Genomic DNA, 25,357 nt, shown 5'->3' on the forward strand with positions numbered 1-25,357 from the left:
ATGGGGGCTGGGGGGAGTGGGGAGTGGGGAGATTGTGGCAAACAAAAGGGAAAACCTATGGACGAGATGGCCACAATCATCCACATGGAAGAATAAGTAGTCCACAGTCCACACTCCCTTAGCCATTCATTAAATGCCCATGCATGGCACACATATGATACAGGTAGGAAAGCTGGCTCTTTCTTGTTCCTTCTTTTTTTTTTTCCCATCATCTGGGACAAGGATTTCTTTTTTCTGTAAGCACGCCAGAAAGGTGAAATCTAATACTGTGTTTCAATCAATGGCCTTCCCTAGTTCTCATGTACCTTTTCTACTAGGGAGCCAACATTATAGCCGCCAGTATTCATAAAACCAACAGTAGCATCCTCCCACCAAGGTAATAGGCAATGCAAGCGGCCCACCTAGAATGAACACAAGAAGAGAGCATTAATTTATTGCTATAATCATTAGTATAAATCTCCTACTCAATAAAATCGCACCCACAATATAAAGTTACTTCAAATTCTCACATTGGTCCAGTCTAAGCTGGTGGAAAATGAAATATTATTGAAGCACAAAAAAGTCACGAACAATCTCAGAGGGATGCTCTTCAGTAAAGATACCTGGGATATGAAAGTGTCAATGTTAGTTTCTGAGAGATTTGAATATGTGAAATACCAAAAGGAAGGATATTATATGAAATGGAGATGTTAGGTAAACTCATTAATAGAGGTGTATACTTCATCTGGTGCAGTGGAATCTATCAAGAACATATTTTTTTACCCTTGTTAGAAGTTCCTGAAGTCAAAAAGCTAGCACTGACTAATTCCATAACCATTGTTAGGCTTTCTAGTCTCTTTTACCATTCTTTGAAACAAAAACCAAGATCACATCAGACACTACTATAACCATTAAATGATCTTCTACCAAGGAGATATCCCCATGGGATCCATCAAATGGTAGGCCCTAGCCTCCTGTGTTCATGCCAACTGTCCTCCACTTCACAGGGTCAGCAAGTTGTAGATTTTGTAACTGATGACCTTGGTCTCTTAAAATATACATAAGCAAAAGTGAAGCAGTCCAGGCTGTCTAAATGTGAAGGACAGTTCCACCACCCAGCTTTTCCCCCATGAAATGCCAGCTAGGAAAATATGAACCATTGAAAGAGAACAGGTTGCCATGTGTTGATCACATGTCACATTTGGCGCCCTAATTCAATCATATCACCCACCACATATTGCACATTTTCCTTTATATTTTCTTTATTTGGCATTTGGCGGAGTCAGATTGGGCCCAAAATTAGCACATATAAGTAGGGGAGGGTGGGGCCTACTTGTCCCTAAAATTTAGACCGCACCTGACCTGCCAGGTGGCAGATAATGCCACTGGTACTGCTCTGGCTACACTTAATCCGGACCAGCACCAGCTCACATAAATGTAACTTATGAGTACAAAAATATTTTCAAATACAATGATTATCCACCCTTTTAATGGCTGAAATTTTAATAATAAGTGATCCACCATAACTATAGAACAAGAGCTAAGAGAATTTACTCTGTTTGCATAACGTGGAACAAGTAGAATCCAAATCAAAGACAAAGAGATTATTATCCTGAGGTTTTGAAGAATTCCAAATAAAAAATGATTAAATAGAAATCCATTTGAAGTATCATCACAACGGAACAGTCAAGCTCAAAAGGAAAAGAACAAACAACAAGAAGAAATCACGAGTGAAGGCTCAAAATTCGAAAGATAATAATAGAAATTTTCTGATCTGCAAGGGATGCTAAATATGGAAGCGTCAATGAACAAGATTTGTTTTAATTCCTTCGGTGTTATCCTTCTACCCATTTATATCCTTATTGAATGGATAGAGTTGAGGTCAATATTTTCCGGCAAGAAATGGTACCTTTAGGGGAAAACTGGATTCTCCTGAAAAGAACAATAAAAGTTTTCTTCAGGCTGGTGGATAAGTTCTTGCTTGTTCAAAGTTGTGAAATTCATCATCTTTCAGGCCTTTTGAGGTCAAAGGTAATTCCAAGGGTCACATCATGCCTTTCGTAACATTTCTTGTGAATCTCAGTTTGACAAATAGAGGTTTCATCTCCATAACGGTTCCAAAACAGCTGGTCAGAAGATCTAAACAATAATTTTTTTTTTTTTTTAACTCTTTAGATAGTTGAAAATTCTCCCTTTTTCCCACTATATCATAGGTTTTTTTATAGGATAGTGCCTACTTTGCAATAATTTCTTCCCTCTTGGATTACAATTTTTCCATTCCCAACCCTCAAAAGAGGAAGACAATCTACCAGGACGGCCAATGACACTTTAAGCTCCCTCAGACTGGAAGCCCACACTTCCAAAGAGAAAATGATAGAGAAGGAGAGACAGCATAGGTGCTGCTTCACTCAAACACATAATGCACAGTATTACGTTTGAAAATCTTTTGAAACATTTTCTTTGCACAATTATTATTGAAGGCAGTTCCTTTAGTGTCATCCCCCAAGTACCATAAAGGATGAGGGAACCATGGATACAAGAAATTACCATTGATCATATTTGACACGTTATTGCTGATGAAATTCTACAAGTAATAATGGCTGTTCTTATTTCTTAGATCTTATGTATCAAACAAACATCAAGTCCAGAATTATTGACAAGCATCAGGAGCTACTTCCTGTACAAAATGCAAAACACTCACCCCTGCATAGGATACTATTCTAGGTAACTTAGTTAGATCTCTAGTGCCTTCAGTGTACACACTTGCATCAATCAACACCAGCTGTTTTACCTGCAACATTAGAGAAGTAAAACAGCAGTAAGATAGTCATGGGAAGATTATGATCCAAATAGTGGAAGGATATCAGATTTTAGGTGAACCATTTTTAGAGTTAAGGGTTTGGGAGGTCAGAAGAATTCAAAGTCTGTTCAGTATTTTTTTTTTTTTTGGGAAATTAGTCAAATAATATTACGATGCAGAATAAATCCCCCTTGGTACAGACTGATGTGTACACCTTGTGGCATGAAAAGAGAAAAAAGAGAATATAAGAGGAGACTACTTTGTCAAGAAGTAAAGGGGTCCATGAAAAGTAGAGTACTTTGGGATACCACTCAAAGCATGAGCAATATTACTACTATCTTGATTAATTATCCCTTTAAATTCACAGTCCGAATCCCAGTACTAAGGGCAACTCAACCAGGCTGAAATCCAGAAATAGTTCAAATAAACTATCTAGGTGGACCAGGTCCCTTGCGCCAATCTCTTCCTCATGTGCTTTACTGGTATTCTCACCTACAACCATCCCCAAACTCATTGGCAAACAGAAAATGAATGCAATCTATCGAGGTGAAAGGGCATGCAGAGGGAGGGGTCTCAAAGGACAGCTCTGGCAAGGACTTTCTTCTGTAGTTCTTCTGTAGTTTCAGAGGTGTGGATGGCTTTTGCTGGTTGTAACAGAGATAGTTTTACGTATCCCCAGTCTCTCTTCTTCTTTCTCCAGGATTCTGCTCATTGTATCTATGATCCTTTCCTCATCTCTAATAAATTGTTGTTGTTGCCAACTTTAAAAAAAAAATTATCAAGATTCAGTTCAAGAGCCCTAACAGACTTTAACTAAGTCATGCTTTTGCCTCTTTGTGTTAAGACCCCTCGCAGACTTTATACTTCAAGATTTTGGCACATCATTGGATCAGTCTGATACTGTTATCCAAGTTTCAGGGTTCTTCAACCTTGACTAGGAATATCTTTCAGAGATGAGTTAAACTCCGGGCCAAAACATGTACTTCTCCCAGGTAGAACCCAATTTCTCCCACATAGAAAAGTTCTGAGTGTGAAAGCAAGCAGAAATTAAAAGCCCTATCCGACCTCTCCACAAAATTGATACACATAAATGCTCATAAGTTCAAGGGAAATACTTACAGCTTCTGGATGTTTCACTGCAAAATCTATTGCAACAGCAGCACCAAGGCTTGGTCCAACTAATATCATAGGCCTTTTGATGTAGGACTCCAAAGCTACAGTATGGATCAAACAAAAACATTTAGAGCCCCAGATTGATAATAGAAGAAAATATATTTCCACTACGTATTCTGCATGGTGCCTCACTGGAGGATGGGGTCACCCACCCAGACCACCCAATTGATGAAAAACCATAACAAATTAGGTTTTATTAAAGAAATTACTTCAGTAGCCGAGAGGATAGCAGAAAACCATACCACACCGTTTATAATCTCTTTATAGAAGGAGGGCATCAAGTTCAAGTCTCCATACACTCATCAGCTATTCAACTAACTGACCTAAGCATTCAGTCGTCAAGGTTTTTTATTTTCCTTTTGATAAGTGAACAAGGTTTCTTGCTGGATGATAAGGCATCAAGTGTGAGAAGCAAAGAGTCTCCATGATCATTACATACCCCCCCCCCTGCTAACCAAATTCGGTCCTAAAACCAAAAGCATGGCAATCTCAAACTCATTCCAAAGAGCTGAGGATTTGGCCAAGTCCCCAACCCCGACCAGGCCAGGAAAACCTGATAATCATGACATAAACCATAGCCAAATGTCTGCAAGACCCATCTTGGTGGTGATCTTTGAGGTATCAAAAATGGATAGGACCAATGAGTACATACACCATGGAAGCAGTGCAGTGTACTTGGGTACCATTCACTGTTATGACAAAAAAATTCTAATTATCAATCATAAACACCTAGAAGAACAGCTATTGTCAAAAAGTGGTTGAGTAGACAAACATTTATATCTTAGGGAGAAGGTTCCCCATGAGAGGGAGGAATCTGCACACCACACCAATGGCAGTGCAGAGAATGGTACCATCCACATGGGAACCACAAGGTCAGAGCAGGAGAGAGAAAATAATAAAGAACTCCATCTGAGAGGGAAATAGTACTCTAGCATAAAGTTGATTCTTTTCCCTATATATTAATAAGAAGCTCGAAATAAATATACCTGATAGAGGTGATTTCGCTTTGATGCCACATGGCCCGCATCACAAGAAGGAAGCCTTTCTGATACAGGCAAATGAAAACCCAGGGTACGTGTTATAACAACTGAAAGAATATATTCCAAGGAAATTAGAGGTGAACCACATATTGAAACCTAAATCAGAAAAGCCCCAGCCGAGAATATCCACAGCCCATGTCTCCACCCCAGCTTCCTCCAGTAATGGGTATGCAGATCTCCATTCTAAACAAGAGCTGAACAAAAGAAAATGAACTATACCAGCTCAGCAAGCAATGTCTGCATGCATAAAATACAGCCTAAATATAATTATCATATGATACTTGCCTGTCAAAACCATGAAGGAGAACCAAGGATTTTTCTCTGTCTCCAACAATGGTTTCACACAACTACTCATAATGCATTTCTCTGAGACACCAACCTGCATCTGTAGCGGCACCGGCGTAAATAAAAAAAAACAAGAGACCATGATGAATACGTAACTGATGAGACCTAATCTTGATCACAAATCACCAAACAACAAAAACCAAACAGACTAGTTCTCTGCTTCATCCAGTGGTCAACTTGATTCTGAATTCCTGAAAATTGAATATAATATGCTAGCTCATCCATGAAGCTCATTCAAGGTCTTCCTAAAGATGATAATAAGTAAATCCATATCCCTTCCTGCAGATCATTTAAAATTCAGTTCCCTGGTGACCATATTGTGGATTGGAGCAGGAACATGGAGTGGCATTGAACTGCCGGAACTCTGTTGGATTGTCTATGGAGCATGTATATATTTGTGCATCTATCTATCTATATTCTATATACATGTAAATGTAGTCATCAAGGGCATCATAATAGTTAGGTCAAAATGAATAATTACTTTGGCAAACTTGGGCAAACTTTTGGTTATGTACTTATGTTTGACAAATAATTTATTGATCCCTCGTTCATGGTTTTGGGGGGGGGGGGTTTGCAAATTTTCCCCAGTTTATTTACTTCCCTATCCCTCTCTTATACTCTTATATATTCTCTGTTTCTTCATCTTCTATGCTTTTACCACAAAATTTCAGTTTTGATTTGATTTTTAAATGCTTCTATCCTGCTGGATTAACTGTTGTTCATTAGTAGTTCTTTGTTCAATAATTACCCAGCAAGATCATACCAACTGACCTCCCTGTTCTTAAGTTTCCTTGTCCAAGTGAAACTCCTCCATATCAGGGATACTTGTCTGTGTGATGCCATACAGGGTTTCAATTTTTTGGGGAGAGGGGGGACAAATTTTCCCCCGCTTTATATTACTTCCCTGCATTTAGGCAAAGCAAATGGATCCTAGGGAGACATCTATATGTTTCCTCAAAGACCTGTCTGATTAGATGGAAAATCATGGGATTGAGAAAAGTGCAAGAGAACAAGGTATTTTTCTACTGTTTGTTTGCATGGAAGTGTCAATCACCTTTCCAGAACTTCCCTAGAAAAGTGCAACCCACTTCTATTTTCCTTTCCAAATTAGAAGACAGATGTGGAAAGTTAAACTCTCTATCATTTTCCACCAAAACAAACACTCATCAGAAATAAAATTTTCCTCACTTTTCACTTTCCCTTCCTTCTCTTTCCACTCAACCAAACAGAGACCAACAGAGATTGAGCTTTCAAAACTTTGAAGCAGATATTGGGAAGTGGAGTGGGGCTCAGAAACAAGCAATTTCCAGTATATAACAATGACCCATATCTACAATGCCCAAACAAAGAAGATTTTGAGAAGCCGAAGGGGCTTTTGGGACGAAGAAAAGAATAATGCAGGGCAAAAATAAAATCAGCCACATAATTCTTCCATTTATCAATATTCAAGTCCCCCCCACCGGACAACCACACCATACAAACACAAGCACAGAACCCTTAGAAATCGTAGGAAATCAAACTAAAACAGGTAACATATACTGAAGTTCAAAGACACAACGATTGGAAGTATGAGTGGAGAGGGAAAAAAAATTGAAATACCTGTACGGGAAGCCGCTCAATCCTTTTAGCCAGCTTTCGAGCAAATGGGTCTTTGATTCTCTCGATTTCGTTTGGAAGAAATGGTGGAAACCCATCTGCCCAAACCCCAAATCCACCCCTTGAGCTTCTGCTTTTCCTCGTGGCTGTGATTGGCGCCAAGCCCACTTGGAGAGCTACCATTGCTGAGTATTCACTAATTCACCACCTACGCAACTTGGCTTCTGAGTTCTTGCGCTTAACAAATAACAGATAAGTACTGATGCGTCTTCCTAAGGCTCCTCCTCTAGTCCTTTTTCCCTTGCACGGCATTGCCTCTGCCACTGCCAGTATGATTCAGTGTCTTTTTTTTTTCGTAAGTAAGATTCAATGTCACCGTAAGCACGTTAGCTGTTTGTTCTCTCTCTCTCTGTCCTTGTGATGCAGAATTGTAACGACGTGTAACTGAACAAACCACGAACGTGCTGCTTACTGTTGCAGAATGACGTGCTGCTTACTGTTGCAGAATGGGAACGAATGAAATCAGATCAGGACAAAGAATATGAGAACAAAAAAGTTGTACCTTGACAAAAACGTGAACAGGAAGGCTTGGAAGGCAAATGTGGGATGAGCCTTTGGCGCCAGGAAAGTTGACCAAATTTTTATTTATCCACTTGTGAATCGTGATGCCAAATAATTGATGATGCTCGCATGATGCACCTTGCTCTTACACCTATACCTACATACGTACAGGCGTATGCGCCGTGTGACATATATATATATATATATATATATATATTTTCAAGAGTGTAACTAAATTTAGGGTGCAAGTTTGGCCCTGATGCCGAACTTGCCCTTGGCCCGTCCTGATCTTGAACTAGTATCGACTCAAAAATTTTGGCCCTGAGGGTCGATCCAACCCTAAGTCTGGGTCAGGACGGGTAAAGGTTGATGTCTTTGGCCCGCCCAACCCTTCCTGAACCCGACCTTGATTTTTGCCCTTGATATTGACCCTGGTTGTGACATTGATGTTAACCTTGAATTTAACATAATTTTATATATTGTTTGACATTGAGTCATTGACACCTCATAACTCCTAATAATCTTCTCACCATTCTCTCTTGCTTTTTTTACAAAAAAAAAAAAAAGTTATCTCTTGTTTTTTTTCTACCAAAGAAAAAATATCTCTCTTGCTTTTTTACCAATAAATTTGTAAGTTTGTGTTTTTTATCTCCTCTTTATTATGAATATATATTTTTTAAGTTATTTCATATTTTGCAATATCAGGGTCAAGGTATACTTAGCCCTTGATGGAAAACCAAGGTTAGGGTCAGGGTCATCCCAGCCCGACCGTGAAAAATCAAGGCCAATCAGAGCAGGTAAGGGTTGGGCTGAACCCTGAAGGGTAGGGCCAGGGTTGAAGTTTTGCGGCCTTGAGTTAAGGTCAGGCCGGGTTTGGGCCTAGCTAAGGGGACTCAAGGTTGGGCTAAGGTTTTAAGAAACCCAGCCCAACGCGACCCTGTTGCACCCCTAGCTAAATTTCTGTAGCAATTAGGTTAGAAGTTTCAAAGAAGAATGTTAGCATTACACAAAGAACATAGTATTATGTATTTTTAAGTTTCAAATAGTCATATCACATAAAGATTGTTCCTTGATTTGAAGTCGCAACCATTAAGTTGCAATGGAACAACCTTACTTTTGCATCATTAGTATCCAAAGAAATGAGATGGTTGGCCTTTTGCCATAGAAACATACAAGTTGAATAAGAAAACCAATAAGTCATGATGTGATCCAAAATTCCAGCAAAATCCCTCCTCTAGTGGCAACTCCAATTGTTGAGGAAATTAAAGTTCTTTGCCCTTCCTTTGGTAACAATACTCCCATTGTATCCAATGGTTATTAACTCTATGGCTAATACATTGGCCTTGTTTATAGCACAAAAATCATTTGTTGGGAGGCAATGAGCGACAATGATAATTCAATGGTTGGGGTGCATTCTAGGGTCGTCTCAACCTTAGGATCCTCACTGCCACTCATGCTCACCTTACCCAAAGGATTTGAGTCTCTGTTTATACATGCTCAATAGTACGCCCTCTCTGCACTCCTTGGCTTCACCTCCTTGTGAGGGAGAAAATGGGCAAAAATATCCTCTCTGATGAGGCAATAATGAATGGCAATGAGCATCCAATGGCTGGAGTGAATGCCAAGGCCCTCCCAACCGTTAGATCCTTACTACCACTCACTATCAGCCACAGAGGATTTGAGTATGAGAAATGGGATAAAAAAAAAAGAGTGATAATTTTAATGTTTTATGTAAAACCCTAAAAATGATAATTTTGATTACCTTGGGGCATAAACTACCAAACAACCAACCTATGGAGTAATAGATATACCATGTCGGAAGAAGGGTCATATGAATTTTCCCACCCCACCCTTCCTCAAATCCTATATTTTTGGTAGGACTCTGGGGAGAAAGGGTGGGAACGCAAACGGAGTCAACTCCCTTGTTTGTTCCTTCATCATATGGGTTTTGAAGGCTGGTCTAACATCTACTTCCTACAAGGGATGTGCAACTCCCAACAGAATAAGCAGAATAAACTTCTTCAAACACTTGCACTGATGTTGGTTTTTGAATATACTGAACACGCGCTTGCTTTCTCAATGGGTTATGATTCCAATTCAGTCAGAAAGTGTCTGAACCGAATGAAGAAGAAGAAGAAGAAGAGGATAATATTTTGATTTTGATTTTAATTTAGTTTATTTGTCCTCGTGACTGCGAAGAAGAAGGATATAACTAGTATGAATAAAAGGAAATAATTAAATATTTAAAGGAAAAAATAACGCTTCCTGATAAAATCACAAAACTTCATACTTACTGGTACCCTAACCTATTCTCATTGCCCCATGCATTAGTGCAGAGACTATACCATCAAATACCAATCTCTTGCCCATCATTTAATTATATGTAGGCAAAGGGTGAATAAAATTGGGACAATTTTCCATCAAATCACCCCCACCTGAAGTTCCCACACACCAGGCGGTTATGCTGTTATGCCATCGGTTGTACGCTATGTTCGGTTGAATATAAAAAACTAGTACATCAACCTTGAGGTGATTGAAGTGTTTGACCGTTTGATATTTGACTCTTTTTTTGGCAAGGCCGTTTGATATTCAACTCCACCACATGTGGGGTCCACAACTCTGCATTTTTCCATGAATTCGTGAATTGGAGTCACGGTTTACATCATAAATGGTACACCTGGGCTGGTGTTATGCACACTTTGCCGCAAAGCACGTGCTTTAAATAGTTGAACAACCTAGTCGTTTTTTTTCTGTAGCTATTTTCGTTTCTCCACCACCCCGGACAAGAAGCTGCAGGAAGCGAGCCGAAATTTTTTAGGGTTTTTTTCGCAGTCGATCATGTACAAGAGCGCAGCCTCACGACTTAGGGCTCTTAAGGTCAGTATTTAAATTATTCTATTTCCTTCGCTTAATAGCAATGATTTAATCGAACACGAGGAAGGACCGATGTGACTAATTGACTGATACAAGCTTTGCCAATGATTAATTATTTGATGTTAATTGCTCCCAAATCTGTGTTTCTTGTTTCATTTTTATTCTTGTTTCGATGGATTTCATATGTAAATGAATGTTTTCTAGTTGGATCTGATCTACTTTGATGGTAAGTTGGATGGCATTTATTCTGATGATGGGATTTAGTTTTACTCAACATTAGTTTTCTTAGACAGAGATCTGTGACGGTTGCTAGAATGTCAAAGAAACTGGAGGATCGGATTCATTTTTCTCTGTTTCGGTTTCCCCAGAAATCTTTATATGAGAAAGAGTTGAAGATAAATTAGTGGTAGAATGATTTGTTGGGTTATTTCATATATGGGGTTCTCATGAAATCGAATGGTGTCCTGGTTTGATGTGGAACTGCACGAATAGGGTCACGGAATTAATAGGGCAGCAGCCAGGTTTGCAAGTTCAAGCGCTGTGGTCAACAAGACATCCTCTTCTGGTGGTCTCTTCAGCTGGCTCACAGGGGAACGCTCTAGTTCTCTCCCTCCCCTTGACTTCCCTCTTCCATGTCACACTACCGCCTCCTGCCGGATTATGTTGAACCGAGCAAGACTAAGATAACAACCCTCCCCAATGGTGTCAGGATTGCCTCAGAAACTTCAACGGTCTCTCTCTCTTCTCCCCCCCCCTGTGTGTGTGTGTGTGTGTGTGTGTGTGTGTGTGTGTGTGTGTACTAACTGCTCTTGGGTGGGTTGGTTGAGCAGAACCCGGCAGCCTCAATTGGTCTATATGTTGACTGCGGTTCCATTTACGAGACACCCATCTCTCTGGGGGCCACACACTTGCTGGAACGGATGGCCTTCAAGAGCACCAGGAACAGGAGTCATTTGCGTACTGTGAGGGAAGTTGAAGCAATTGGAGGCAATGTGACGGCCATGGCCTCACGGGAACAGATGGGGTACAGTTATGATGCCCTGAAGACATTGTTCCTGAAATGGTGGAACTGCTTGTTGACTCTGTGAGGAATCCAGTGTTTTTGGACTGGGAGGTCAATGAACAGGAGACTCAATGATTCCCTTTTGTTCAATTGATTTTACTCCTTGAACAGGTTTTACACCAGTTCTCTATGCGATGCTGGATCTGCTTTTAATAAATGCATCTCGTGCTGCTACAGTTGCAGAAGGTGAAAGCAGAGATTGCAGAAATTTTGAACAACCCCCAGGGCTTGCTTTTGGAGGCAATTCACTCTGCTGGCTATTCTGGTGCACTGGCGAATCCTCTTTTGGCCCCTGAATCTGCATTGAACAGATTGAATAGTACAATTTTGGAGGAATTTGTTGCGGTAAGATCCTGACAACTGTATCTCTGTTTTATTACTGGCATTTTCTTTTCTTATTTATTTGTTTGGGTGCTCATTTATGTTATATAGAGTTTTCTAGGCGAGTCTTGCAGCTGGGAAGTTTAGTTTTACACTGGAATCCTTCATGTGGAAGATCATCCGGAAACTCAGCAGCGCTGCACATGCTTGCCATAATACCCTAATAAAGATTAATCCCGGGCCAGAAAAATCCAGCAAGAAATTAACTTGAACAGAATCAGAACCAGAATTACAGAAGCTCAGGGGTAATTGAATAAGAATTTTTGAAAGTTATTTGAATGTATATTAACAGCACGGATCAAGTATGAAACTAAGAGGAAGTGCAGAACTCAAATCGATTGGAGAACTCTGGGTTGCAAACAAAATTTCAGTAGGAGCTTAACCAGAGTTTAATGAAGCAAACTGAAATCATTCTAGCAGAACATAGCTAAAGCAAATAAGCAAACATAACTGAAAATTGGACAGAAACAGTAAAGCCGCTAAGATGTGAGTTTATGTCTTGATTTTCAGCTGACAGGATAGATAGAAAAGGATAGATAACAGGTTGGGATTCCACCTAAACCTCAGGGAAGGAATCCGCCAAATCCTGTGAAAGATCATATACTCTTCCACCAAGAGTCCATCTTACTCTTCAATTGGAATTAATGGGATCCTAACCCACTCAAAGGTGGAGATTAGGACTCCAAATAGAAACCAGAATTAAGAGTTTTTTCTGTATCTCACAGCAGGTCAACCTACTGAGGACAGAACTTAGGTTGAGTGCCCCAGTTAAGGTAGTGACCAAACCCTCAAAACCTGTTCAAGATCCAATGGCTGGATTTGGAGTCAAGGAACCAATATATAAAAAAGTTTCCAAAAAATAGATTTAAGAATCATCTCAGAAGTCAGAAATTAAACAAATAGAAACTGCTGTGAAAGTAGAACCTAAAGCTTGATAGAAAATAGCAATTGTTTAATTAGAAACTAAACTGAAAATAGAAACAGATTACAGAAATAGAAGTTGATCAGTATTAGCAATTGTTAAGAAATAGTAACTGGAGTCAAAATGCTGTGTTAGCACCGGCACAGGGAGTTCAAAATAGAACATCAATGACCTCCTGGAATTGATAGTTGAGTTGAGAATAGAACTGACTAATCCTGGGACTTCAAAAAGAACAGTACATATAGAAGTCAGATTCAATGGTAATGTGATCTGTAATTGATTGGAAATAGAAACAATATCAGTACCTCAACCACCAAGGAAGGAGAAAAGGATAGAAGACAGAAGTATAGAAGGATATGTTTCTTGGCACCTCCCACCTAGTAATTGACCGCAGCCTCTCACCAGTCTACGTGGCTTCTCACCAAGCTACCTTTGGCATCCCACCAAGGGCTTCAATGCATCAAAGCGAGGGAGTTCTAAATCTCGCATAAACTAGCAAGCTTAAGATTAGCAAATTGTTTAAATCGTTGGTAGTGGGTATGGTCACCTACTCTTTATTTATAACTTCAATGAAAGTATGGTGGGGAGAATCCCTTACCAACTTAAATCTTATTCAAAATAGAAGCTATTCTAGAATGTCACAAAAAATTGAAACTAGGGGCTGGATGTAGGAATCTGTCTATCTAGCCTTCTAGATACACTACTAAAGTAAAGAATAAAGCTTACTAAAATTGAAACTAACTCTAATCCTTTATAGGCCTTAAATCCTTAATATTTGCGCTTCTAAAATTGGTCTATTACAATAGTAAACTCAAAAATATTAGACCCGTGGCCCATATAACCCATTGGACACACAAAGTTAAACATATTAGTCCATTCTAGTCCAATTTGATGGCCTGATTTGCTGTTGTCCTTCTTGTTTGTTTGAACTACGTCAGGAATCCACCAAGTACGTCTGGAATCCACTAGGTAAACACCGCTGAATCCTAAGAGGTATGGTCTGAATCCACAGAACCAAATCAGAGAAAAACTGAACCATTTAGTCTTAAAAATCGTTGGGACGCCTATGGCCAGTACATATGTTTATAACTATTCTTATGAACTTTTGGTTGGCTGATAAGAGGAGAGCTTATTACATCATGTAAGCAACAAGAAAGCTTCAATCTAACTTGTTACATCATCCAGGCAATAGGAAAGCTCCAAAAGACTTGGGGTCTATATTGCAACGTTAAAAAAAATTACTAGACCAGAATAAATTTTTTCCATCCAAGATGGGCTCTACAATAAAAAAAGAAACAGAGATGAGGATAAGGTTTTGAGAATCTGGAAACCTCCAGAATCGCTGGATGTCATGTCACACATGTTGTCATGTCACGGACACAGGTTGTCATGGTGACTGTCATGCTAGCTTTGATGGCTATGATGTCATAGTCATACTATAAAATCTTATTTCTGCTTCTGGAACCTTGATTCTGCATCATACCCTCCCTTGATGATAGATTTCAGCCTGAAGGCTGTATGTTGTGTGGTGAACAAAGCTCTCCTCTTTGGATGCTTTGAATTAGAATGTAAAAAATTTTGATGGCTGAAATTATTGGTGAAAAATCTAATAGATGGCAGTCCATGCAATTGAGGTGGACATGAAACTTGACATTTGGATAAGCCAAGTGATGCAGGAGCACTTCCTTTGACCGGGCCTAACCTTTTTGAGACCCAAACTGAGAAACGGGCCCAAATTTGGGTCTTTGGTCTTGTAGGATATTTTAAGATTTTATTAATTTATATTTGAGATTCTTTTGTAATTTTTATTATCTTTTATTGGATTTTTAGTTAGAGTTAGATACGTAGGATTTATTAATTTCCTAGTTGCTTAAATCCCTAGCTTTATAGTAGTTTCTATTTGTAGAAATCTTTATTTTCTTTGAGGACAAGGGTTTTCTGAGCCTACAATGTACCATACACATTGATTACTTTATTTATTTATTCCTTAAAATAAAATAAAATAATAAATAATTACAATGTGTCTGAGCGTGCAGTACGCTGTAGCTCAGAGACACTTTTCCCTTTCTTCAAATATGGTTGTAACCGAGTGCATCAGATGGATTTTGGTAATGGAATGAAATTGGAAGTTGTTTGAAGAAGCCTGAGTGGCTCGTGCGACCCATCCCCCCTCTCTCTCATCTCTTCTTTTTCCTTCTCCAAGGGGACCCTTTCTCTATTACCTCATTTATTCTCCCTATTACACCTTTCTATTTCAGTTCTTAGAATTGCTTAACCCATGCTCTGGTTGGGTGATACGTGCAGCCCTCGACAATTGAATCGATCTGTGATTTTAATCATATTTTATTCTTGTTTCCAAGATTGCCCCTCCTTTTGTCCTTTATTTTGTTTTTCTTACCAGTCTAACCTTATGCAATAAATACTAATTACTCTTTTGTGTATTCTTCTATTTAATCACCTAGTTGCCCTTCGAAAGTTCTGTTTTGTTACATGATTACCATTCCTTCTAACATTGAGATATTTATGGTTCTGCTATAGCCGGCCTACTATTGGCTATGGCGTACTTGGGGGGGGGGGATACCGAACCCAACATTAGGGTTTTTGAACGCCGGGTTTGCATCACCAAGTAGTCCTCACTCATCTAATGGATGGTTTTGATGTTAATACTGTTACCAAAGATAGAAAAAGAACGGTACCCAAAAAGGGAAATGATATGAGAAACAGAAAAGAGAGAAGTTCCTTAAATTAGATGGTTAAGCTTGTTTAGGTGGATACTTCCCAGGAAATGTCCCTATTTAGGTTTCTTCTGGGGTTTAATGGTGACTATGGTTTAGACTGGCCATTTCAAATTTGAGAGGCCACCTAGCAAAGAAGTCTAAGGAGATTTGCCTACAAACGAGCATGTAATTTACATCTGTATAGTTGAATGGATGGATGTATGAGTCCCTTTTTTGCTGACTGCTGTTTGCTTTGAGAATTTCAGGAGAATTATACCGCTCCTCGAATGGTACTTGTAGCATCTGGAGTCAAACATGAGGAACTATTGTCTGTTGCAGAGCCTCTTCTGTCTGACCTTCCCAGTGTTCCCCGTCCTGAGGAGCCAAAGTCGGTGTATATTGGAGGTGATTATCGCTGTCAAGCTGATTCAGCGGTGTGTATTATAAGTCTTTGATCTTAACAGTTTATCTTTATTTTTCTTCCTGGTTCCACTTGAATTAATTTGTGGTGCTTCTGATAAGTTTCCTTTTTCTTTTTGTCTGTCAGAAGACTCATGTTGCCCTTGCTTTCGAAGTCCCTGGCGGTGGCATAAGGAGAAGGAAGCTATGACATTGACGCCCTAGAATTCCATCTAGGTGTTTCACTTTATGTGCTCTCTTTATTTTCTCCATGATTTTTCATGTGTTATTTTAAGATAGGAGGTAAATAATACATTTTTTACTTTCCTACAGATGCTTATGGGAGGAGGTGGCTCTTTCTCTGCTGGGGGACCTGGGAAAGGGATGTACTCTCGGCTATGTGAGTTGGATAACAAAGAAATTAGTGGCATCATAGGAACATAAAGAAAGAAAGCAGCAAAACAAAAAGAAAAAAAGCAGCTATGGGGAGGAAGCCTCACCGCACTAAATAATGATACCTTAGATCCCCAATTTGGCATAGTCAAAGTGCAAAAGGGTTCACGGATTTTGCCTCCGTTGGAATGGGATAATATTGTTGATAAAATGAGATAGCTTCTAGGGGGGCACAATTCCGAGGAAACAAAACTGCTCTGCCACCAAATTTTCCTTAGCTAGCAACTTTCTGATCTGATGCTTTTGCTGTTCTTAGACCATATGATAAAATCAAGTTTCTACTCTTAAATGAGCCCCCTTTCCCTGACCAAATATTATCATAATATATTCCCTTCTGCTCATAAAATGTGTTAGTACTGTGGGGAGGACCTGTGTGACCCATGGACAAATTTTAAATTAGGTTGATGGAGGTTTTTGTGGCTAACGACTATTGAAGGAAAGCAAGCTCTTGTTGTTCACTTTATGATTAAATCCATGAGCAATTAGAATTTTCTCCAGTATTTCCAGATTCTTTCAAAAAGCTGTTAGAATCTTGACCTTTGCATTTACCTTAATTATGATACCATTGATAACAGTTTGATTGATGTGAATCATTGACCAATGAAGCCTGATACAATGGGATTAGAACAACAAACTTGTAGTCTTATTGATGCAGTTACAGGGCTGGTCCAACTTGACCCAAGAGGAACCAGGTCCAAATCTGGGTGTTGGTCCAACCGGGTTTTGTAGGATTTTTTTTCTTTTGTTTGGGATTTTATTTGTCAATTTTTCTTTGCCTTGGTGGTCATTGTTAGCACATCGAGTTTTGAGTCCAATTTTAGTTTCCTATAGAGTTTGAATAGGACACTTTTTTTTTTTTCTGTTATATATGGAGGCCAGACTTTCAACATAGTTTTTAGATTTTGGAATGGAATTTGTTTGACTTATACACTGCAGAAGAGAAAACGATTGGTTTGACTACTACTACTCTCTTTCAGGTGTGATTCTTCCATATGCTTTTTCCCTCAAGTCTTTTCTGTTCTTATTTCTCCTTCCAGTACGACTTTGCTGTCCTCATTGATTTTCATTGCACATATTTGTGGTTCATCTTTGTTGGGTGGTATTTCCAGGTTCAGAATACAACCTTGCTGACCTATTAGCCCTAGTTGCTTGGCCTTGAGATTTGGGGTGCTGAATCACCATCTTAGGGCGACCCAATATGTGCTCAACCCCTGAATCATGTCCTGTTGTGAGATCGATCTCTGCATCAAGTTCACCCCTGTTTTGTGCCACCGATGTATTTCACATACTGATGTTATTGATTGAGCTTTGAGTGGGTTTATTATTACCTGAGGTTCAGGGAGCCTTGTTGCGAATCAGAACCCTAACTCCTCGGGTTGGAGTTTTCTGTTGAACCTGAGTCCTCCGCCACTGGTTCGATAGCCAGAGGTCGAAGACTACCACCGTGGATATATCGTAAACCCATATTTCAAGTTAACTTAATTACTCATTAATATAGGAGTAAGTTATAGGTAATTAACGCCAACAATTGATAGCCCCAAACAAGACAAATAGGACCAGGATATAAGGGAATAAGACCATCAAATAAACCACCAAGGATACAATAGCAATGCAGGAGCAAAACCAGCCCAAACCCAACCCACAGGAGAGAGAGACCTGCAATATGGTGACAGAGAGTACGGCCGGGTCTGTGGGGCTCCAATTGAGCTGCAAATTTGGTCAATTGTAGGGCTCAGGGAGGGTGCAAAAAACCCCAAAGTTGTAGTCTTCTGAGGCTGGTTGTGGAGTTATGTACTTTCTTGATATTCAGACCTAAGAGAGAGAATGAGAGAGAATCTACAGGAACAGAAGCTGGACTTCTTGGACAGCTTCCAGATGAGGACCGAGTGGTCCTATAACACCTAGAACAACCCTTAACAGTGAGTACTTGATCTGAACACAGAATGGGGGGATGAGAGAGATCGCAGGCTTCAAGAATGGGACATTTTTAAAGGTCGATTCTGATTTTGATAACTTGGACAATTTGAAATTCTCTCTGACTTTCATAGTAGCAGTAAACGGAACCAGCAAGTATGAACATAAATTGAAGATAAAGAGAAGAAGAAGCAAGATAAGTGTGGTGGGGGTCTATCTCGGCCGGCATCTCACTACAGCTATCTCGCTGTTAAAAGCAATTGACTGCAATATTCATTATTCAATATGAAATTATGAGTACATAGCTCCTCTATTTAAAGAGGGAGAGTATCAATCCTATCATAACTAGGAGCTAGTTTCCAAATAGGACTAGACACTCCTAGCAGGACTTGGACTCATAATAGGACTATGACTATAACTCCAACATGGAGTAGAAGTGTAGGATTAGAACTTCAACATGGAGTAGGTAACTAACTAGTCATTCCTAATAGGGAAACCTAAACTGACTCAAACTGAAGTAACAAGGAAATAACTCAAAACATGACTCTAACTAACTAATGAATTAAATCCCGTTTTCCTACTTTCTATCCATATTTTAGGCATTAAAGTGGCCCATTACATGAAACCCATGGGATCAAAGCCCAACACATAATAACCCAACCCAAGGCTTATTTGCATAAATTAAGCATTAAGTATTATCTACATTACCCATATTCCCTTCTTTATTCTGCCTTATTTTTAATTCTAAAGTACCCTTGTGTTTCCTTTCCTATTAAATCAAAGTCTTCCAACTCTTATAATTGTTTCTAACTGTCCCCATACAAAAAGTATAAAGACATTTGTGTCCTAATACACACATCCACCTTTCAAAGTAGCCTTCGAATTCTGGTTATTTACCTTATGCCTTTTCCCCTTGTAACTTTAGTTTATTTACAGAATTGGTATTCTTTAATATTTTGTTATTGTACACTTAGGTGGGCCCATAGTGACCAAACCTTTGGGTTTTGACCCGAAGTTCGCATTATTTGTTTACCACCTCTCTTATTAGAATTCATTGATTTTGTTGATGGCATCAGATTTTGTTACACACCAGCACTTCTTGAAGATATTTTTTAATCCATCCTGTTTGGCGGCCTTCTTTTTCATTTCTATGCTGTTTTATTGATTTCTTCTTCCACATTTTCCTCGTCAGTAAGGCCCTGTAATGTGCCTTTTTTGTTTTAAGAACTTGATTTTGGGTCCGACACACATTTTTCTATTTTGTGATTTTGGAGTGATTCTGTGTCTTAAATGCTATATGGTAACGCTGAAAAAAAATGTTTTTGTAACCTTAATGTAAGATTGGTTCACAAGTGATCCAATCCAGGTAGGATCTTTAGTAAACTCAATAAAAATCAGATAGTATGAACAAAACAGAAATAAGAGAATGAAGGGAATAATGGGGGTAGGGAATAGGTTGGTCGAGTATCTCACTCTTACCTAGGACATCTCACCCAAGATGTCTCTAACAACACTGCATCTCACAGTTCTCCAGCACAAAGCTTTTTTTTTTTTTTTTTTTCATTCAATCAAATTGTGTTCAATGTTGTAGCCCTTTACAAACTTATGTAGAAGACTCAAACACTAAAAAGGAAAGGCTACCCCAATCCTTAACTAACTAGGAAACTAAACTGATAGAAAACTGAAATACAAAGGAAATAGATTCAAAAAGGACTAATTAAACTAATGAATTACATCCGTTTTCCTACTTTCTACCCATATTCTAGGCCCATTAAAATGGCGCATTACAAAGAAACCTATGGGATCAAATGCCCAACACATACATAACCCAACCTAAGGCTTATTTGCAATAAAATAAGCCCATTAAGTGACTTATCTGCATCAAACCTGGAAGAAATATAAACCTGTATAGTTCGCACTTAACATAATCGTATTTGTTATTCATTCATCATATATACTTAGTCACAGTTTTCAACCCTGAGGATTCAATATAACCATATACATGTATGGTTTAACAATATGCATTTAGAAAAGTAGTACAGTAGTAATAAATTTTTATCATTTATAATTCCTAACCCAAAATTTCCATTGGCACCAGTATAGCAAAAACAAGGATCCTTGAAGCATGACTGCGAGACCCTAAAACAAAGATCCTTGAGGCCATATTAACCACTCATTGGTTAAACACTACCCATTTAGAAAAGTAGTACAACAGAAAGGAAAAGAGAAAAGCAATTCATTTGAGACTCACTCATTTTGGTTGGGGATTGCGGGAGTTAAATCTGAATCATCTGAGCGATATTAACCACTCATTGGTTAAGCACTACCCATCTGCCAATTCATTTTCTTTTAGCACTAAGATAAAAATATATGCCACAGAAGAAAAGTAAACAGAAAGGCAAGAGCTTTACAAGTAAGAACTTTAGCCTGGGAAAATCTATCATGAAATCACAGATATCATGAAGAAGAACTCTTGGGTAGTGCTTAACTACTCATTGGTTAACTCTTCAATGTTGGAAAACTGAACTCTTGGGACTTATTATTTAGGGAACAACCAATTGCCACAACGGATCACAGAAACGAGTGAGAGATGTTGAAAAAGCCTCAAATTGTGACATTTGAGCAACAACCCATTTTATTATTACAATTTTGCAATGTAATAGAAGTTTTAGCAGAAATTGTTGAAGGAGAAGCCCTTAAACTTATGAATTGGGTGATCAGGGGTGAAAAAATTAACAGATGAACAAAGCAATGAAACGATGATGCATTTGCAATTTATCTTCCATGTACCAGTTATTATTCATTCAGCATTGCCCAGATAAAGAAAAACCCATAGGAGATTTGAAGTCTTAGATTAAAATTAGAGAAGCACTATACCAATTAACTGAAGAAAAGAAAAAGGAAAAAAACAAAAAACCTCTGCTATCTTCTTTAGCTTCTTCCCCTCCTTTCTCCTCCTTAAACTAGAACAAGAGTCTCATCCCAAAAACGAGAATTTGAACCTTATGACTGGATCCTGCAAAAATCGATCACCGCCAGCCATAAGTTTTTGTTTCAGAAAGTTTTTATTGAAGGAAGGAACAATGGAACGAAAACGGCTGGTTCATCAAGGCTTTGATTGTTGAGTTGGGTGTTTTCCAAAACTCGAACTTCAGAAATCCTCACTTCTTGCAAATTCTACTTTGTAGAACTAGAGCTTGATTGCAGAGAAATTATGAATATAACTTACCGAGATGAGGTAGAAATCAAGGTCCCGCGAGCTTCTTCAACTTTGTGCACAAAATGTTGCTCGTTTCTGCAACTTTGTACTCAAGCATAGAGAAGAACAAGGAGTAAGAGAGGCTTTTTATGAGAATGTTATGTTTGTAGTGGCATTTGACATTTATGCCCCTCACTAAAGTTGAGTCAATTGATTCAGGCCTTTTGCTCAGAATCTATTCTGATAATGAAAAGCAAAATTTTCATGTGCCAAAAAAGGGACTCCAAGTTATAAACAGTGCCTGGTTCATTTAAAAAAAAACAAGAAATTGAACCGGGCATACCATACAGCTTTTTGCCTATTTCTATTCCAGAAAATCGGAAAAACACAAGAATCAGTTTTTCAGAACGTTACAGTACATAGCCTAATTCAACTTTTTCTGAGTTAGTGAGACCCATTTTATGTTGTCTTCACTAAATGTCAATCCATGTATAGAAATATACAAATTTTGAAAATAGCTCAGTAATAATTTCCCATTACACACACACATGCTTTGCTTTAATATTGAAGGATATTTTAATTGACTGCTGCACATTAATATATTGTTACCTGATCTTAATTTGGACAGATCTCCGTGTCTTGAATGAGTATCAACAAGTTCAGTCATTTTCTGCATTTAACAGTATCTACAATAATACTGGCCTCTTTGGGATACATGCTACAACGGTAAGCCACCCTTATCTTTCTTCATCTATTTTGGTGTATGAATCTTGGAAGATTTTGTTGGATTTTTACTCTACTCAATCTCTAATTAGACAAGCCAGCTTCATTAACTCAGTTATCAAAATTGTTCACAATCGATGAATTTGTCCCAATATGGAGGTATAAAGTAGTCATTTGCTTTGTAATTAGAAATCCAAGCCTTGCCCCATATCAAAAAAAATTGATCTCAATGCTAGCACTTTTTGATTCTGTGGTTCTCAAGTTTTACAGCACATGTTTTTAATAATAAAGTGCTTAACTAATAAATCAAATACAAAAACTGTTCAAAGACTCAATTTTTTTTTTTGAGGGGGGTGGGGGATGAGAGGGCTAAACTTGAAATTGTGAACATCTCTCAGCCATTAGACAAAGCCAGCTTCATTAATTTGATTATCAAAATCATGTTTGCTCTTTGGCCTTAAAATGTCTTTTAAAAAGAAAAAAAAACTTGGTTTCCTACTTGGATACTAAAAAAGGGCCGTACCCGGGGGGGGGGGGGGGATCGTGGAATTGGAAGCTGCTGGGGTCAGAGGCCGGTTGCGTTCCTGGATCTTCTTTCCAGCCGACCTACTATTTATGAAAGGGAGTTGCTTCTTCCTTTGGTTTTTTCTTTCTTCGGGAGTAAGTTAAAAAACCCCCTGCATTGTAGTGTCACATTTTGTTTTAGTTTTGGATAGATATTAGTATTATTTTAAGTCTTTAAATACATGATGTAGCAAAGGCTATTGAATGGAATTTACTCGAGTTTTTGCACTGCTGTGGGCTGAGGTTACATGGTGGTGGTGTTCTTTCTTTCTCTGTTCGTCTCAGATTACAGCTCCGATATCTCTTGTCACCATGTTTTACTGCTCTTCCTGAAATTTGGAGCGAAACTCATACACCTTTGGGTGATTCAAACCCTGGAGTTTCATCCCAAATTTCTCCATCTACTGGGAGTTACTGTCCTTCAATTGAGACCTTACCTGTATCTACCTCCAGTTAAATTACAGAATTGCCATTGCTTTTTGTACTTGAAATTATTAAAATTTGTGGGCCCATAGTGATGGGATCACATCCGTCAAGGGCAGCTCTATGGAAAATCTTGGGTGCTCCCTGTTGCCATGATTTCATTATTGGACAGCCCAGTGCGGATCACAATAGGCTTGGTCTCATCAGCACTGCTCCTTCACATTCTAGTTTATGTTTTAAAGTATCCTCACCCAGGGGTCATGATGTTTCCCCCTATAATCATTCTAAATGCTAATTTCATCTTTCTGGCTTTAGGACTCTAACTTTGTATCAAAAGCGGTTGAGTTGGCGGCATCAGAGCTAACTGCAGTTGCAACACCTCGTCATGGTTTGATGTTGAACCTCTTTGTTTGCTGCGAGTTTTTCTTGGAGATTAATCAACTATGCAATGCTTCATCTGACATTATTTGTTCTTGCCTTATAGTTGATCAAATAGAGTTGGATCGTGCCAAAGCTACTACAAAATCTGCAGTTTTGATGAACCTGGAATCTAGGGTATGTTGTTAGTTTGCTTTGCTGATGGTTAATTGAGTGCCGAATGTTCTTTTATGGTTCTGTTTCATCCACATCAAGCATATCATTTACTTGCAACGTGTTGGGTGTTATGTAGACTGTTGCATCAGAAGATATGGGACGACAGATTTTGACATATGGGGAGAGGTATACATCCTTGCTCAATTGCCCACTCTATTTGCACAATTTCCTGGTGCAATCTGTGCATGAAGCTTCTTCTCCCCTCCCCCTCTTTTCCCCTAGATGCTCTTTGCTAAGTATTAGTGTTACTAGTAACACATGGTTGATGATGTAAATGTGTTTCTGTTTGGGCCATCCCATCCAATCAGCTGCAATTTTTCGATAGAGCTTACTAAGATTGTGGGGACCTGAAAAAATAAAAAATTTGGTTGATAAACTGGGCATGGTATTCATGTAAAAATTACACCATATGAAATAAGCGAAATGTAATGGTGAAACTGTGTGACAAAAATAGGGCACTGTGCCTTGGATGCAATAGAAAGATTATAATTGGGCTTCATGCCTTAGATGCACTAGAATATAGGAAAAAGTTTTGAGGGAGAGCGTGGCCCCTGCACCCAGACACATGGTAGGCGAAATGACCTGCCTGCCCCCCCATGAAATGGAAAATGACATCTCTGTGGATGCTTCCTCGTGCACTCCAATTGGCCCTTGTCCATACGCAGGAAGCACATTCCCTCGCAAGAAACACCTCCCCAATCATAATTCTCCTAATAAATTGTTGGGAAATCTTTTATGACAATTTTTTTACTGTCTTTTGCAGGAAGCCTGTAGAGCATTTCTTGAAGGCTGTGGATGAAGTTACTTTGGAGGATATTACCTCAATTGCACAGCAGATTATCCGCTCACCACTCACAATGGCTTCATGGGGAGATGGTAATTGTTTTGTACTTGTATGCTGGACAATCTTTTCTTAATTTCATTAACATCTGATTATGATGTTTATTTTTTTCTTTTGGCAGTTATAAATGTTCCTAGCTATGATTCTGTTAGAAGCATGTTCCCTTCAAAATAGGCGCTGTAGCTGATCCGGCTACGCTGATATCTGGCTTGACATATCATTTTGCGATTTTGGAGGCCTCTTTTTACATTTTTGATGTAGATGTTGAAAATAAAAAGGAAAAAGAACGCAAAAATGGAAAAACAGAGGGAATCTAAACATAAAATTCCTTTTTTAGCATCAATAACATTGATGATCCTGTGCAGTGGCTTTGATGCTCAAGATTTCTTTTGATTTGCCCCAAGTTGGTCTATTGTGGGTTTCATCCGGGCTCAGACGGGTGGAAAAATTCTTTTCCATGTTGCAGTGGTGTAATTTTTAACTTCTTGTTAGTGGAAAGTACTGCATTTTTGTTTCCTGATATTTGATGATTTTTACTTGGATGTAGTTTTAATCATTTATCTAGCGAGTCTATTTCGCCAGAAAATGGAACTTGTGCTACACTGATGACTGCTGTAGTGCACCAATTTTCTTTTGCCTTATGCACCGGTTTATAATGAGCATTGCAGTTCTTTTTTTTTTTTTTGCCAGTGTTCACATTTGCTTACAGGAACATATCCATTAATCTTAAAATTATGAAGTTGGTTGACAGTTGTTACTACCTTATGATCGCTGTTACCCTCTTTTCTGATTCTTT

General features: G+C 38.7%; 1 protein-coding gene and 1 pseudogene across 1 annotated transcript in view; one reads left to right on the forward strand and one right to left on the reverse strand.

Annotated features, from left to right (window-relative positions):
• The window catches only part of LOC122075507 (uncharacterized hydrolase YugF), a 10,380-nt gene extending 2,842 nt beyond the window's left edge, over positions 1-7,538 (reverse strand). Inside the window, 9 exon segments of the mRNA XM_042640559.1 lie at positions 306-401; positions 510-602; positions 2,681-2,770; positions 3,899-3,985; positions 4,924-4,997; positions 5,089-5,186; positions 5,278-5,302; positions 5,305-5,377; positions 6,937-7,538. Coding sequence (XP_042496493.1) covers positions 306-401; positions 510-602; positions 2,681-2,770; positions 3,899-3,985; positions 4,924-4,997; positions 5,089-5,186; positions 5,278-5,302; positions 5,305-5,377; positions 6,937-7,116 — 816 coding nt within the window. The 5' untranslated portion in view covers positions 7,117-7,538.
• A 2,679-nt stretch (positions 7,539-10,217) lies between these two features.
• On the forward strand, positions 10,218-25,083 carry LOC122076010 (annotated as a pseudogene).
• Positions 25,084-25,357: the final 274 nt, after the last annotated feature.

The sequence above is a fragment of the Macadamia integrifolia genome, chromosome 4 (genome assembly GCF_013358625.1).
Source record: "Macadamia integrifolia cultivar HAES 741 chromosome 4, SCU_Mint_v3, whole genome shotgun sequence".
NCBI lineage: Eukaryota > Viridiplantae > Streptophyta > Magnoliopsida > Proteales > Proteaceae > Macadamia > Macadamia integrifolia.